The sequence below is a fragment of the Zootoca vivipara genome, chromosome 12, assembly GCF_963506605.1.
Source record: "Zootoca vivipara chromosome 12, rZooViv1.1, whole genome shotgun sequence".
Taxonomy (NCBI): Eukaryota; Metazoa; Chordata; class Lepidosauria; order Squamata; family Lacertidae; genus Zootoca; species Zootoca vivipara.
The window spans coordinates 43,590,854-43,607,387 of record NC_083287.1 but is presented as its reverse complement, the minus strand read 5'-3'; the positions used below and the strand labels follow the sequence as shown (position 1 = coordinate 43,607,387).

The window sequence follows — 16,534 nt, the reverse complement described above, 5'->3', positions numbered from 1 at the left end:
AATAGAACTGGTTTTGTCTCTCTCTGAAAAAGTTCCCCTGCCTGGTCACTTACAGGAATTATTTATTCACCATAGGTAATATGGCGAGTGGCTATTTACAAGTCTGGTACAGAGCTTCACATTGAAGCTCTCACAGCAGGAGGGAAAAAATGTAGATTTGGTCTGTGTCTTGATTGCAAATTGCTAAACGTTCTGAGCCTTTAATGGACGGGGGAGGGAACAAATTAAATATTGGCACAAATATTGCATACTCTCTTGGGCTCTGCCACCTCCCACCTGACATAAGCCAGGCATGCCGAGTCTCTCCAGAGATTGCAAATGCAGCGTTGCCCATTGCCCTTCTTCTGTGGTCTTTGCGTCCCGTTGCCCCCTTAAATCCACAGTATTTCCAAACAAGGAGTGAAGCAAGGCAGCAGAACATGGGGCATGTTGAAATGCACAGCAGCCTTGACAGATCATTGTTGCATGGTTGCTTTGCAGCAAACATCTTGCGCCATGCTTTGCTCTGAGCGGAACGTTATCCTCCAGCTCTGCAAGACAAGGGAGGGTGGAAGAACTGAGAATAGCTCAACTGGGCTTTTTTGCAAGCCTTTATTTAGGATGTGTGGTTGAAGCAATTCCACCATTACTCATAGGAAGCTCGAAAATGCAGCACGCCCAAAGAAAATTGGCAAACGTCTTCAAACCGTAGGCTCAGTCTTATATGTGTGTGTGTGAAGTATGAAAAAGATCCCGTTTCCATAAATGCAACATTGCAATGAAGGGTGGTGCACTGGAGATATTTACAGTACCTCTGGTGGTGCACTGGATATATTTACAGTTCCTAGTAGCGATGGACAAATTCTTGCCTCCTCCCACACATGTGCAATATGGAAGGGGTCCAATTAAAACTCATTCATTTGGAGCACATCTAAGCCCTATTCAGTCCTATTTGACTCTTGCATGACATTTAAATAAACGAATGTTTGCTGTGCCCCTATCATCATCCTTGTTGACTTCCATGAGTTATAGAGTTATACTGACAGGCTTGCTCTACCCATGTAGGGTGCCTATGTGTTTTAGAACCCTGAAATTCAGGTCTCTAAGAGTGGAGAGTCTATGAGAGCCAAAAAGGCTTCTGCACTGATGTTATTCCAAATCATGGAGGATGGTGGGAATGGCAACTGGTGTTTGTGTCAGGCATGCTTAGCATATCCATCCTCGCTGATCCCTTATGTGAGAGTTTCAGGCCAACATCCACACTATTCATTTAAAGCACTTTTATGCCACTTTAACTGCCGTAGCTTTCCCCAAGGAATCCTGGGAACCTTTTAAGGGTGCTGAGAATTGTTAGGGGAGCACTATTCCCCTCACAGAGCTGCAAATGTTTTAACAATCAATCCCTCTTCCCATAGAACTCTGGGAAATGGAATTATTATTTGAGAACAGGGGCCTTCCAACAATTATCAACACTTATAACAAACTTCACTTCCCAGGATCCTTGGGGGGGGGGAGCCATGACTACTGAAGTGGTATAATAGTGCTTCAAATGTATTGTGTGGATGTGGCCTTGGGATGCCCTGAATACATATGAAACCTGATTTTAATTTGCTCTCATTCCAAATCATTGAGACTTATAGGTCCATTGGTTTCATTTATTTATTATGTGTGGTCCTCCCTGGAACTGTGCACTTCTACTTCCGTTAAATTATGAGGTGGGGCATATTGAAGAGGGAACCTGGAAACCACCACAGCAGGGCCTCAACTGCAGCAGCTTGCAGGGATTCTGTATCAGGAAGTTTTTCGTGTTTGATGTTTTGTTATGTTTTTTATATGTACTGGAAGCTGCCTAGAGTGGCTGGGGAAACCCAGCCATATTGGGAGGGTGGTATAAATATTTTTATTTTATATTATTATTATTATTATTACAGTGGTAACTCAGGTTACCAACGTTCCAGGTTACAAACGCTTCAGGTTACAGACTCTGCTAACCCAGAAATAGTACCTTTACTTCAGGATGAGAACAGAAATCGTGCTTCAGCGGCACGCGGCAGCGGGAGGCCCCATTAGCTAAAGTGGTACCTCAGGTTAAGAACAGTTTCAGGTTAAGAACGGACCTCCGGAACGAATTAAGTTCTTAACCAGAGGTACCACTGTATTATTATTATTATTATTATTATTATTATTATTATTATTATTATTATTACAGTGTCTCTTTCCAGTAAGGAAAAGAGTACATCCTCAACTCATTTTCCACCCTCCAAATTTACTGGAAAAAGACCAAACAGAGGGCTGGAAGGGGCCACAATAATAATAATAATAATAATAATAATAATAATAATAATAATAATAATAATAATAATTTATTTATACCCTGCCCATCTGGCCGGGTCTCCCCAGCCACTCTGGGCGGCTTCCAACAAAAGAATAAAACACAATAATCTATTAAACATTAAAAGCCTCCCTGAACAGGGCTGCCTTCAGATGTCTTCTGAAAGTCTGGTAGTTGTTTTCCTTTTTGACATCTGTTGGGAGGGCGTTCCACAGGGTAGGAATCAGTTATGAGATTCAAGGCCTAGGATTTCCAATAGTGACTCTTTCTTCTCCGGGTAGTGGGTGGGGTGGGTATAGAAGCTAGCCTACCATATATATGTACAAAAGTAAAATCTCAATTCATTGCTCCATCCATTTTTGCTTCTGGCTCCTCCCACCAGTGGTATGTGGCCCTTGGGAGGTTGTCCAAAAAGGAATGAGGCCCTCAAGCTGAGAAAGCTGTTCCCCACACCTGGCCTATAGGAATTGGACCTTCGGTTGTCTAAAGTTATGAAACGGGACTCATAATAGAGGGCCTATCATTGTGAGAAAAGAAACGTACTTCTCTCCCGCATCATTTTCATCGCCTTCTATATACAGATACAGAGTCTGCATGTTCAATGCACTTCACATTTTTTGTTGAGTGACAACTGGGGCACATGGAGCAGACTTATGTATATTGCATCTAAGCAAGTATAAGTGGGTTGGGTGAATTCTCATTTGGCAAAGCTTAGCTCCTAGCCTTGGCCAGGCAAGTCTAGCTAAAGCACTTTTAAGAACCATTGCCATCCCATCCGGAGCCAAGCAAATGCAGTGTTCCCAGTGAATTAGGGGAAACTCTAGATAACGGGAAATTGTGTTACCACTTTTAATTCCACTGAAGGAAAACCAAAGAAAGAGATAAGAATTTTTTTTTATGTTATTCCAATAAAAAATACATTCATACAGAAATATAACAATCTTGCAAAAAACAATTTCAAATAAAATCTTGTAAAACAATTTTTTTTACAAAAATCTTACAAAGAGATTCTTTAGATAACAGGGTGCTTCCAAAAAACAAACGAACAAAAAAAGGAAAAAAAAACAAAGAAAGAAATTTTACGAATAGAAATTCTCTTCTGAAATTTCAAGCAATTTTTTTTCTCTCCGCTTTATTGAGGCTCAGTTATCACCTGAACAAAATGTACTTGTTTAAACTTACAAAACTGACAGGCATAATTTGACGTATGGCACACAGCCCCCCATCCCAAAACCGTTTTGATACTTCACAATCAAGAAAAGCTAATGCAAGGGGATTTATTAAATTTCCATGTTTTCCTCCTTGAGCACAGATAAGAGTTATTATGCTTCAGCAGAAAGCATTGCAAATTAGGTAAAAACATCAACAACCCACCTCTGAAATACCCCCAAACAAATAGAAAAACCTTTCTTAATTGCCTTGTTCCACGTGTGATGATCCTAATAAACATACATTTATAAAGAGACCTCCATGTATGCTCCATGTATGAAATGTTTCTCTCACTATAGCTGCAAGAAAGTCCCTCAACCGGGGGGGGGGGGAGGGGTAACATGAGAGCCCTACAGATTGTAGATAATATAAACCTTTTTTCCTAGGGCATATTTACTTTTTGTTTTTTTTAAAAGTGCACACTCAAGTATATAAAAATTGAACGCAATACAAAATGGGTAGGCCTGTGTGTTCCTTAGAATTGGATAAATTAGCGTCTAATGTGTTCTAGAGAACTATTTAACCTTCACCACCAGTTCCTGGAAAAGCTGTCCGAAACAGCAAGAAATAGGCTACCACTGTGGTTTGTGGGTAAGTACAGCACTGCTGGGGAAGGCAATTCTGAAACTCACTGGCTTAACTTCTGGGGGACGTCTGCATCTAAGCTCTCTCATAAAAACCATCTTGCGCCTTCAGCTGAAATGTAAATACCGAAAGCAACAAAGCAACCATCAATGAGCTCATTCCTAGATCTTCTCGATAAGCTTCTAGACAGAAGCCAAAGGGGTGGAGGGTTTTTGTTGTTGTTGTTTCCTCCTGCTAGAATTATCAATTGCTAAATGTGGCACAGGAGGTGGAGACCCCCATTGCCCTCCAGATGCCATGCAACCACAACTCCCATCAGCCCCTGCCAGAATGGTCAACAGTCAGGGATGGTGAGAGTTGTGATTCAACGACATCAGAGTGACCTCTGACATAGTGCTTCCAGTTGATGTAGAAACATCTCACTAAGTGAGCTTGGCCCTCAAGGTGATGTACCTTCGGGACAGATGGAGAGTCAGATGGACACCAGCAGAAAGTTGGTTGGAAGGGACAAGAGGGGCAGTCCTGGGACCTTGCCAAGGTAAAAGGGAAATGGCAGGCTCATTGGTCTGGAGAAAGAGAGAGCCTGATTCAGAAAGCTGCCAAGTTGCATTGAAAGATGCCCAATCCTGCAGGAGCCCTCAGGAAAATGTTCCAATCTGCTCCATTCGCTTCGGGGATTTTTGAGCTCGCAAGTGCGCCCCCCGACACAGAAGCGAATGCAGCCCAGCTTTCTCTTCGCAAGAGTCCTTTGCGCCCATCAGAGCCTCTCTTCAACCACCAGGCCGCTGCCCAAACTCCTTTTAAAGTAGTCTGCAAGCCAATAATACTATTTTTAATGATGTTTTATATGTGTTTAGTGACCACCACTTGTTTGCTTCCTTTACAAAACTTAAGGAAAAGCAGAGGACTTCTTATGGGCTGCGATATTTCACAGGAAAGAACTCAATTCTTTCCTTGAAAAAATATATTATCCATACATACACACACACACACAAACAAACAAATAAACAAACACACAGTGCTTACAAATACTATACAAACAAATATATACACCCAAGAAACTTTCTGCCTGCTTGGTAACTTTTTTTTGTTTTGTTTGGCTTTTTCCATTTTAAAAAAGAGAGAATTTTATTTTAGTATTAACCAAGAGAAAGCTTGATATAAAGAGATGGAACTTGTGCCATTTTAAGCAAATAATTATTTTTCTAATGGGAAAGGGAAGTTCAGGGTGCATGTTCTGTACACATATTATTGGTTGTGCAAGGATGTATAAACAGGGATTTTCAAGGTGGCAAAACTGGTCATATTATTCTATGGGATTTTTTAAAGGAAAAGTGTAATATTGTATTGACATGTCCAAAGATGCTTTTCTACAAGGGGGAAAAAACCCTGAAGATTCAGCCTATGCTTTCCTCCACCTCTTCATAATTTACATTTGATACAGTACAAATGTCAGGTGACAAGAGAGCCTTAATGAAGCACAAATCACCCATACCCCTGTATAAGACCTCTTGCGAGAAGAGATCACTTTTGCATAAGGCACCATTATTAAGGTCAACAGTGCATTAACAGCTAGAAAACCAGAAAGTAAGAGACCTCAAGGCATAAATAAAAGATAAAAGGAACAAAAAAACAAAACCCCAACATAGCTGCATGATAATTTTCTTTTCTTTTCTTAAAAAAATTACAGTTTCTAACCTACAGTGGTTTTATCCACCCAACAGGACAAAAATGTAAATAAAAAAATAAAAATCCAGGATCTGTATGTTATGTAACATTAAACCAATTGCATTGTAGCAGCTTTTTAACTGGAATTGAGAGAGGGGGAGAGAAAACAAAAGAAATACCTGCAAGTCCTGATTAAAGAATGGAAAAGCATATAGTTCCCCAGAACCATGCAATAATCTTTGTATTATAATGAAAAAGTTATAGGTTGTGTTATATTGTAAATACACAGCTTATACAATGGATTACAAATGAGCTCTGTAGCAAGTAAAACAAGCTACTTGACACATTGCACATTTAATAGCTGGACCAGACACCAAAAGCTCCTCTCACACAGGATAGGGGCCCCTCCCTCCATTCTGGTGTCCTGACTCGCCACCCCCTCCCCTCCATCTTCCCCTCCCTCTTTCTTTTTCTTCCTTTTATTTTTTTTTAAAGGTGCAGACACCCCTTTCGCCCCGCCCCTTGGAAATGATTGATCGCTCCTTTCTTGCGGCATACTCCTCACATACGCAAATGATTTTTCCCGCCCTCCCCCATTTAGCTGACCTTTCCTCTCTCTCTCTCGCTTACGGTTATAAAACAACCACGAGGAACGAAACGGAAGAAAAATTAAACAAACAAACAAAAAAAGGATTCATGTGCCTCAGCATACAGTCGCCCAGTACGATCTTCAATAACATACAGTCGTCCAATCATTAACATTCTCAGTGCACGTGCTCACGGCAGAAGGCGTAGGAGGTTGGGTGCCCGCGTACGAGACCCACAACCGTGCGGTCGCTATGCCGTTTCCTTACATTGACTTGTTTAGCCCTCTGAAGACCTTCCAAGGAAGAGAGGCCCTGGAGGCAACTGGGTTAGGGTGCAAAATGGCATGCTTTGGCTGGAACACGCATCCCTCCTTTCAAGGCTGGTTGACCTCGAAGCCTCTTAGCCCACAGGATTCGACCTCTTCACCCACTCAGAGATGCCTCTTCATGTGCAGGGCCAGGTGGTCGGACCTGGAGAAACACCTGTCGACGGAGAAGAGGAGAACATTTTGAGGACTATAGGTGAGTGAAATTGGGTTAGACCAGGAGGAGTTAGCATGGCTTCTTCCGGATATTCCAATGACATCCAGAGGGCACCACATTGGGGACTGCTGTGGTAGGTTATCAGGCCCTATAGGTCCATCCGAGAGACACAGAATTTGATTGGGGAGACCCAAGTGCAAAGCCCTTTGGAATCCTATTGTACCCCAGTTGCAGTACCCCAGTACTATCATCCTTTGCAACAGAGGCAAATTTACGGCTAACGGACCATACTTAAAAACAAAAGCAACGTGCAGAATTAACTCCACTGCAATCTGTGTGACTTGAACTGGTTTGTGCGACCTTAGGGCATAGAGATAGGTTTGTCAAGTAGGCGGACAGAGTGGTCACTCCGCCACTTGGCCAGAATGCAAAATGCTGTGTCAAAGCAAAGCGTGCAGAATGGCACCACAGTCACGTTCCTGGTCATTCACCAACCGGGCTGACATTCATATCCTGAAAGGAGCTTTGGAATGGCATGCAAGGGCCACAGCAACCCCAAGAGACAAACTAGGCTCATCTAAATCAATCCAAGGGAGCATCCTGCAAGAATCCTAGGCTAAGCTCACAGCACCTGCTAAAATAACTCTTTACGGTCCTCTTCCAATAACTCATTGTGACAGAAGGCTGGTGCAAAAGAGACCCAAACGAAGATTGCTAAGCAGAAGAGCTATTTCTTAGAAGACAAAAACCGTCTTGGAAGTTTTGGAGGAAAGCGAAGGTGACTTGCAGAAAACTAGGAGTTGGGAGAGAGACCACCATGGTGACAAAGTCCACCTCTTTATATTGTGACAGCATTTGCTAGGTGTTTAACTACACCGTAGCAACCCAACCCAACCCAACCCAACCCAACCCTTCCAAGACGTTCATTGAAAGAGGCCCTACAGACTGCTGCTCCTCCTCCTCCTCCTATCAGCTTCTTCCGCTTTGCTCCTGATCTCAGCATTAGAAGTCGCTCTATTATTTAACCTGTATCCGTGCAGACACTATCTAAAATGCATTAACTTCCATCCACTTAATTCTGGGAGTATTTCCACTGGATTTTCAAGTAGGCTGTTCTGAAGTATGTAACCGGAAACATTTTTCCTTTAAGCAGAGACAGAATTGATTCACCTGATCAGAGACTTATTTCTCTCTCTCTCTTTTCACGGTTAGAACTAAAAAAGCTACACGGCTGCTGATCACTGAAGCTGGATGCTTCCTTTGAAAAGCTCCGGTGCAATGGGACAATGCAATGATGAAACTGCCTGCCCCTTAGTGGCTTCATCAACGGAGGGCTTAAGCCATTGCTTCCCATGGAAGCACCGGGGAGGAGGGAGGTGCAGGGGTTATTAAACGGGAGTGTCCATTCACCTACCTGTCACAGTGACTACATTTAAAAGGCTTGGCACCCGTGTGCTTTCTGAAGTGTCTGGTTAACTCATCACTCCTCGCAAAACGCCACTCACACCCTTCCCACGAGCATCTGTAAGGCTTTTCTCCTGCAAATAAAACATACCAAAGATTATTAACCGTCCGTTTCTCTCTCCAAGCAAAGATGAATATTGATTCATTTGTTTTTAACATAGGAAATAAGGCCACTCAATTTAATTCACAACAGCATGCTAAGTACTTCCGAGAACGCTGATGGAGAATTTAGATGTTTTTGAGCTGACAGCTTTGCTGCAACAGCAAAACATCAAGCGTTGACTGGAAAACATGCCAGTAACGTAAGCCTTGTGCAGCTGCATCCTAGGAATTCTCTGAGTGTTTAGAATACGGGCTTGTAAATTCACCACTAACCTGCCCACCTAGGGCAAATATAAGAACTGCCTCCGAATGCCCAGATTGTTAAAGAAGTTTAATAGAAGTTGGTTCTCTATATCTTTTAGGCTCAAAACAACTGATACAGACCATGCTTGGAAGGCTCCTGCGCTAGTAGCTTTTGGGGACTTCCTAGGTTAAACACAATAGTAGCAAATTATGGGTTGCATGCTCCAAATTATATTCACAGACTAAACCTACTGAAAACAATGGAGTTGAGTTAGATAAGCCTAATTTGCATCCATGGATTTAAAAAGTCTTCTCCAAGTATAACTTAAGCACTTACAACCCAATATATATTGGGTTCACCCATTAGATACATAGGTTAGGCCGATCAATATTGGATGGCAATGAGAAACCTAACCTACGAATTTGGGGCCATTCAAAGGGGAGAACCTGTATTATTAAGCCAGGATGTTTGGGTGCCAGCCTTAATCCTGACAATAGGGGAAAGCAAACACTTTTTGAGGAGCATGTTGCAAGCTCCAAGTCTTAGACCAGGCATCCCCAAACTCGGCCCTCCAGATGTTTTGGGACTATAATTCCCATCATCCCTGACCACTGGTCCTGTTAGCCAGGGATGATGGGAGTTGTAGTCCCAAAACATCTGGAGGGCCAAGTTTGGGGATGCCTGTCTTAGACTCTCCCAAGGTTCCATTCCATGCCTTTCTATCGCTCTAAAAATCTAGCGAATGTGAAAATGTCTGTACCTGAATTGTGAAGATCTAACTGCTTTGCCCACACAACCTTCCCCAAGACTACATGGGTCAAAGTGGGCCAGGGTAGTATGCAGCGAGCAAAGAGGGAAAAACCCCCACAGAATTTCCCAATCCATTGTCATTCAGGTGTTTTGGACTGCCAGGCCCCACTGAGCATGGTCAACCATCAGGGATGATGAAACTTGTTGTCCAAAACACATGGAGAGCAGCAGGTTGGTAAAGGCTAGAGTGGAGAGCAAAACCACCTTCAGCGGCAGATCATAAAAATGCATTCTGGTCCAGAGATTCTGGTTATAAGATTCTATGGCTTAACAGCTGGAATCTCTGCTTCTGCTATTTGTTTGATTTCCACAGAATAACGGGCATATGAGAGGTATGCTCTCCCTCGCTCACCAGGCTGCGGAAACATAGAACAGATCCATCTTTTTTGTATTCCCCTCTTCAAACGGTGAAAAGAACATCTTTGAAGAGGAGACCTCTAAGCTGTTTGTCTCAAGGTGCAGAATCTCGCTCTGCACCTTGAGCTGGAGATTGGCATGCCAGCCAGCGGCTCTGTACATCTAACCACAGTCATCAAGCACTCTAGAATATTAATGTCAAAAAGCAACTACTTTCACTATAAAAAATTTATAGAAACCCTGGAGTGCCTGCCCGCTTCAATTCCTTTCAAGTTAAGCAAGGGAACTGAGTTTTGTTTTGTTTAAATCCAGGTTTCATACTAGTAAAATCCTGTTTGCTTAGTGTTAGCAAAACCACATGATAATGAAACGCTCATAAAGTCCGTCATTGTCTTTATGATCGTAAACATCTCTCTCAAAAGATCATTTTACTTCTGTCAATGCACACACACACATCTAGCTTGAGGCAAGTCCAGCAATTTAAGGGAACTAGTTACTCTTCTGCTATTAAATGAATCAATGAGGAATCTGTCCTTCAGAATCAGGACAAAAACCTCCAATTTCTGAGAAATGTTTCCATTTCCTTTTGCTGTTGCTGAGTTTCAAAGCTAGTTCTCTGTTGTTGTTTTTTGTTTTTGAGGGATTTCCTCCACCTCCTTGGAAAAAAAGATTTAACAAGTGTACATCTTCTCCAGCGCCAGCTAATTACAAAACAGGAACCAGACATGTGCAAGAGGGGGGGAAAAGTTAACTAGCCTCATCCAAGCTTTGCACACAGAAGTTTGCAACTGGCTAATGCAGAACAAAAATGAGGAAGTGATGCCTTGCATTTTGGAAACCTCAGCTGTTATTGCATCATCTGATGGCCCCAAGCTCTTGCTCCAGAAATTGCGTAACATTATGACACTATTAGCATCGAGGGTTTTCCTTACAGTTATCATCAACCAAAGTCAGGCATGAAGCTAAATCCAGACAGGTTGCCTAGGATAAAGGACAACACTTCTGCTGAACTGTAGATCAGAGATGGGGAACCTATGGCCTTCTAGATATTGATGAACTACAACTCCCATCATCTCTGGTCACGTTTCATGCTGGCTGGGGGTGATAGGACATGGGAGTCCAGCAAACATCTGGAGGAACCACATGCTCTCCATGTCTGCCAGTCTTAATAATGGCCTCCTGGTGCATAGTTCTGCTGGCCATGAACAGCAAAGGAAGGGGAAGAGAAAGAGGATGATGCTATCATTGAGAACCAGCCAACAGCTGAAGTGTTAAGCAGAAGTCCTATAGAAACCATTAGCCTGCCACATCTTAGGGCCCAAGCCATGGAAGGTTTGACACACATCCTAGTAAGAGAAAGCTAGCTGCCAGTGCTCTAGGAACAGGAAGCAAATGGAGTCCCCCTTATTACATTTATATCCTGCCTTTCTTCCATGATGGAACTGTAAACAGGGTTCCCAGAAGGCCTCCTGGTCTGGTCACAGACCTTCTCAGCTGCACCAAGGACTCCATATCTTGTGGCTTCAGATCGCAGCCAAGTGGGATGAGACAAGGGGTGCTTGAACACACACATGAACAAGCAACTGAGGCCACCTTAGCATGCCCCAGTTTTGTTTTCTTCCATGGAAAACACAAAGTTACCACTGTTTGGATCGCCCAGTGGAGAAGATCTCACCTGTATGGGTACGCTGATGTGCTTTCAGGTGTGAACTTTTGGTGTAAACCTTTCTGCACCCGTTGAACTGACACCTGTGGATCCGCCGCCTCCCATCCGGAGAGGCATCGCCGTTCACTGGGGCACCCTTTTCTGAAGTCTTTCCACCACTACCAGTACGAATTTTGCCCGGCGAATGCAATTCACCAGGCGCAGAATTCCACGGTTGGGAAGAAGCTTCCTTCCCCAACTCAGGGGAGGAAGGAGGAGTCGACGTGACAGATGAACTCAAGTTTCCTGTACTGGTCAAGCCCAAGACATCACTAATGGGATCAGATGTGAATTTTGTTGTAGGCGAAAGTTCCTCAGAGCTGTCAGAAGATTCACTGCTGATGTCAGAATTCAAGCTGTTAGTCTCTAAACTCTGAGTCTTTACGCTTTCCTCCTTTGGAACACACGTGGCCTTCTGTTCAGATTCCTCCTTTTTCTCACGCGCCAAAATAATTTTGGTCCACAGATCCTCCTGACTGTCAAATTTTATCTCAGAGGCAGATACGTAGCAAGGCTCGCTCTGAAGGTATCGTTCCAGCTCTAAGCATGTCTACAAAAAATAAAAGAACAATAAATTAAAATTAAAAAGTGCAAAGCTATAGAAGCCGTTCTCCAAAAAACATCAACCAAACCATGTGTGTGCAAAAGATGGGGTGTTTATTTCTGGTTGCTAGGCTCCCTTAAAGTAATAGGCCACTCAACCCTCATTTAATGACTGTTACAGTAAACAATGCAGTTCCCAAGAACTGGGCTGGAGTTCAAACACACATAGAAAGACTTCAAATCCACCTACATTTTCCAGCCATTACTCTTATTGTGTGAGCTGAAAAATCATCTCCTAGAAAGGAGATGTTCAATGGGTTGGCTTTAAAGTGACTCTGTTCTCACCCCAACCCCCCAGTTTTAATCAGGCCTTTCTACACTTTGCAGTATCTTATTAACTAAGAGGGCTCCCAAGTGAATTGTGTGATCTCTGCAGAAAGTTGTCAAGCTAGACTTCCACCCAGCTGACAGCTCCAGCGCTCTGAACTCAAGAAACATGTGCGGTTGCGGCAAAGTCATGATCCATATTCAGGGGGAACCCACCAAGCCAGGCCATTTCCTGCAGATGAAAACTCAGCCTAAGGGAGACGTTCAAAGAATGCCACTTCTTCCAAGCACACTGGCATGAGTTTTGTGTAACTTGCAACAATTCTGGTAGAAATGATAGCGGCCTAAGGAATTTAAGTGAACGAAACCTTTCAGAATGATAATGCGATGCTGAGAAGAAGAAAGTTTTAGAAAATGGAATTGCAGGGAAAGCAGTGTAAGAAGGAGAAATACAACTTTTCGAGGTCCTGCTGGGAGCCCCACATTGAAGAATTTTATCTACTGGCCAAGAGCACAACCGTATGAGTCATCTCCCCATTTCTTTCACTCAATGCCAAAAGAGACTTCCTTTTAAAATCCTGAACTTCTGCCAAGAAAGTACACGGTTCAGATAGACATGCAACGGGCCATGTAAAATAAAATGAAAGAAAGTAAGCTACCCTCCCTCCTGCAATAGGAGACAAGCAATCCTCCGAGTGACACAGATGCGTTTCCAAATTCCTAACAAACTAAAGAGAACTTTGGAAGAAATGCAAGCATTTCTCTCTCTCTCTCTCTCTCTCTCTCTCTCTCTCTCTCTCTCTCTCTCTCTGTGTGTGTGTGTGTGTGTGTGTGTGTATCAGTACACACTTCATTTCTCCTTCACTATCATCCCCATAATTAAAGATCAGCATGTTAATGGAACTAACAATATAAGGGGGTTGTGTGTGTCTTTATGGGCAAATATCTCAGACTCCATAGTTACCTTATTTAAGCAGGAACATCCCCAGCCCCATAAGCAAAGCTGACTCCAAAAGCAAATGTCACACATTTCACTCTCTTAAGTGCCAACTTAATGGGAGTTTCTGTCACAGCATGTTGCTGATTTTTACACTGCTCCTTGGCCTGTTTAGGCTCTACTCCTAAGCACACTTGCCTGGGAGTAAGGACCACCACTGACCTATGGGACTTGTTTCAGAGTAAACATGCCTAGGTTTTGACTGACCATTCCTCCCCTCTTGTTAACTGAAGGGTGGGCCAAAAAGTGGAAGAGACTGCAAGCTTAATCAATATTTATTGGTTTCCCTATAATTAGGGAACTGATTTGCAGTGCACTTCAAAAATAAAACAAGACACATCATTTATATAAGGAAACAGGAAGGGAATTGACAGAAAGGGGCAGGTTCAAATTTCTTATTCAGGGTGGATTTAAAATTCCCCCATTATGCAAATCAGTCTGAAGGACCGGCCTGAAGCTCCAAAGAAGGTTTTGAAATTATTCAAAAGGCTACAGTGGCATCCATATCTAGCTCTGGGTTAAAATCCCCGAAATGCCTGAAGGAAAAACTATTTAGATCAATTTCAATTACATACTATTGGTGCTGCCTTGGAAAGAAAAAAGAAAGAAAGAAGGGGGGTGGAGTGGGGAATTGGAAATGGGGAATTTCAAAACATGCACAAGGTTTCAACCTTCTTGATAGGTTCTCAGGCTTTACAAACAAAATCTCCAGACTGATTTGATCTGGGTACTCAGCTGGGCTTAGAGAGAGAGAGAGAGAGAGAGAGAGAGAGAGAGAGAGAGAGAGAGAAGGAGCAAATATCACAGCTAGGGGAAGAGGCAAGTAAGTAAACACTCTCTCTTCACTTACACCCCCCCCCTCTAAGGAGGGGAAATCCAAGACAATGCAAAAACAATCTTGTTTCCAAGCAAACCAATTACTTGTACTAACAAACAAGCGCCCCCCCCCAAAAAAGGGAAAAAAACCCCATGTCCATTAAAGGCAACAAGCCTCCCTCCTTTCCTCTGCTAGGAAGACTCACAGCAATTAAAAAAAGGGGGGGAGGGAAAAAACCCAGTAGCATTGTCATATGACTGACAACTCAGAAGGGGGGTGGCAGGTAAGAGAGAGGAAATAATAATAATAATAATAATAATAATAATAATAATAATAATAATAATAATAATAGTAAAATAATGGTTAACATGCAGCAGGGAGTTAAAAGGTTGGCAATTCTGCCAAGGAAAATAGTAGGGGGGGGGGCCGAGAGATTATTTTTTTTAAAAATCAATTTCCAACCTTTTCTCTCCCTCCCTCCCCAAAAGGCGGGGGGGGGGGTGTAAAAAAACACCCGGTGGAAATGAAAAATGAAAGACAGTTTGGATGACAAGACCCAGTTGTAGTGTTTGGATCTGCTTCAAGGCGGGGGAGGGGGGAGAGAGAACTTTGCCAGGAACTAGAGCAAGCAAAATGCAAAACGCAGGACTTGCGGATTTATGCTATTTATTTTTTTGTGGCAACATTTCGCTCCAGCGGTTGTTGCTTACAGCACGCACACACAGGGAGAGAGCGAGAGAGCGAGAGAGCGAGAGAGAGGCAGGCAGGCAGGCAGGCAGGCAGGCAGGCAGGACAGGCATTCAGAAATACACCAGCCACTGTCCAGAAGCTGTGACAGCGGCGCTCGGCATAAACAAGCACTTCGCCCGGTAGCGAGCAAAAACAAGCATGCACGGCACAAAAAAAGAAAGCAAGCAGATATAACAAACAGTATTGCACAGCAGCCCAAACAAACACACTTGCTTGAAGCAATAATGTTACTATTTAAAAAAAAAAAAAGATTCCTGCAGGAAGCCTTCCTAAAAGGCAAGCCTCTAACCTCCTTATCAGTGTTGCTCCGAATTAAAAGCAACGTTTGCCCAGCACAAGCAGATATCCTTCGGTTTACCTGTTGCCAATATTCCTCCAGAGATGGTAAAGCGGAGAAGTAACCAGTGTCGTGGACAATTTGGAGTTCCTGAAAGATGCTACACATTGGAAGCACATCCATGGTTTTTTTTGTTTTTGTTTTCAAGGGGAGGGGGGGAAAGAAGTTGCAACAAATAAACCCTCCACAGGGTCAACGTCCGATTGCAATGTGTCTCGCTTAAAGGAAGAAGAAGAAAAAGCACAGGTATCAACACCGCTACAGATGTTTCTCAGCTGCTACCGCTGCTGCTGTCGTCGGTAGTCGTGATGGCAGGTGATGGCGAGAGAAATACGACCAGCTATTTACAAAGTCCCACTTCCTCCTCCTCCTCCTCCAGAGGGAAAGACGGCCACAAAGAAGAAGACAGGTTTGTTTTTTTCCTCTTTCAAAAATAAAAAATAATTATATATTAAATTCCTCTTCGGTAGTTCAGATGCAAAGGGTTTCTTTTTTTAAAAAAAATATAATAATAAAGGAAAAGTTTCATGCAAAGTTTAATTGCACAGCAATATCAAGGTACGGTATGGATATATATATATACATATATATACTGTATATATTAATATATATATCTCTTGCAGTCTCCAAAATGCAGCTGCTGGTGGTGGCTGGTAATCTTGCTTTCCACTCCTGGGTTTCTCTCCAGAAGATACTTGCTCAGGAGCCTACTCAATATTTGCAAACACTGAGATGACTGCGAATGTAACCCCCAGCAAAACTTCCCTATTCAAAGCTCTCCTTGGCCACAACCTCCTCCTCTTTCTACTCCCCTCCTCCTTCTACTCCCTCCCTCTTTTCGGCTCCCCCCTCCCTCGCGCTCCCAGCTACTCTCGCCCCGCCCCCTTTACTCCTTCTCCTCCACCCCCCTCCCTCCGCCACCTCGTGATCCCATTACGCCGGCTCCGAGCGCTGCCCAATCTCGAACAACAAAACTCGTTACACCGCGTTCCAATGATGTCAGAGGAGCCCAATGGGCGCGCGCGACGCATCCCGGCTCCTCCTGGCGTGACCGAACCTCTCCGTGACGCCGCGCCCGATTGGGCCGATTCGAAATTCGAGCCGCCCTGATTGGCCGGCCGCGCGGCAGGCTATTTTTAGAAGGGTATATAATGCCGGGGAGCCTGTTTTAGAGAAGCGACTCGGAGCGAGAAGGGAAGGCTTTGCTTGTTGTTTGCGGTTGCTAGAGACAGAGAGGG

General features: G+C 43.4%; 1 protein-coding gene across 1 annotated transcript; it reads right to left on the bottom strand.

The window, feature by feature from the left end:
• Positions 1-4,314: 4,314 nt before the first annotated feature.
• KLF6 (KLF transcription factor 6) lies at positions 4,315-16,088 on the bottom strand. Its single transcript, XM_035129490.2, has 4 exons — positions 15,318-16,088; positions 11,496-12,075; positions 8,258-8,381; positions 4,315-6,843 (listed from the first exon to the last, which is right to left on the bottom strand). The coding sequence occupies exons 1-4, from the start codon at positions 15,417-15,419 to the stop codon at positions 6,792-6,794; spliced, it is 858 nt and encodes a 285-aa protein (XP_034985381.1). The 5' UTR covers positions 15,420-16,088; the 3' UTR covers positions 4,315-6,791.
• Positions 16,089-16,534: the final 446 nt, after the last annotated feature.

Coding starts and splice junctions, on each gene's coding strand:
- KLF6 (XM_035129490.2), bottom strand. CDS start 15,419: ATGGATGTGCTTCCAATGTGTAGCATCTTTCAGGAACTCCAAATTGTC. Junction 12,076..15,317: donor TGGAGGAATATTGGCAACAG/GTAAACCGAAGG, acceptor TATTTTTTGTAG/ACATGCTTAGAGCTGGAACG. Junction 6,844..8,257: donor AAATGTAGTCACTGTGACAG/GTAGGTGAATGG, acceptor CTCCGTCGACAG/GTGTTTCTCCAGGTCCGACC.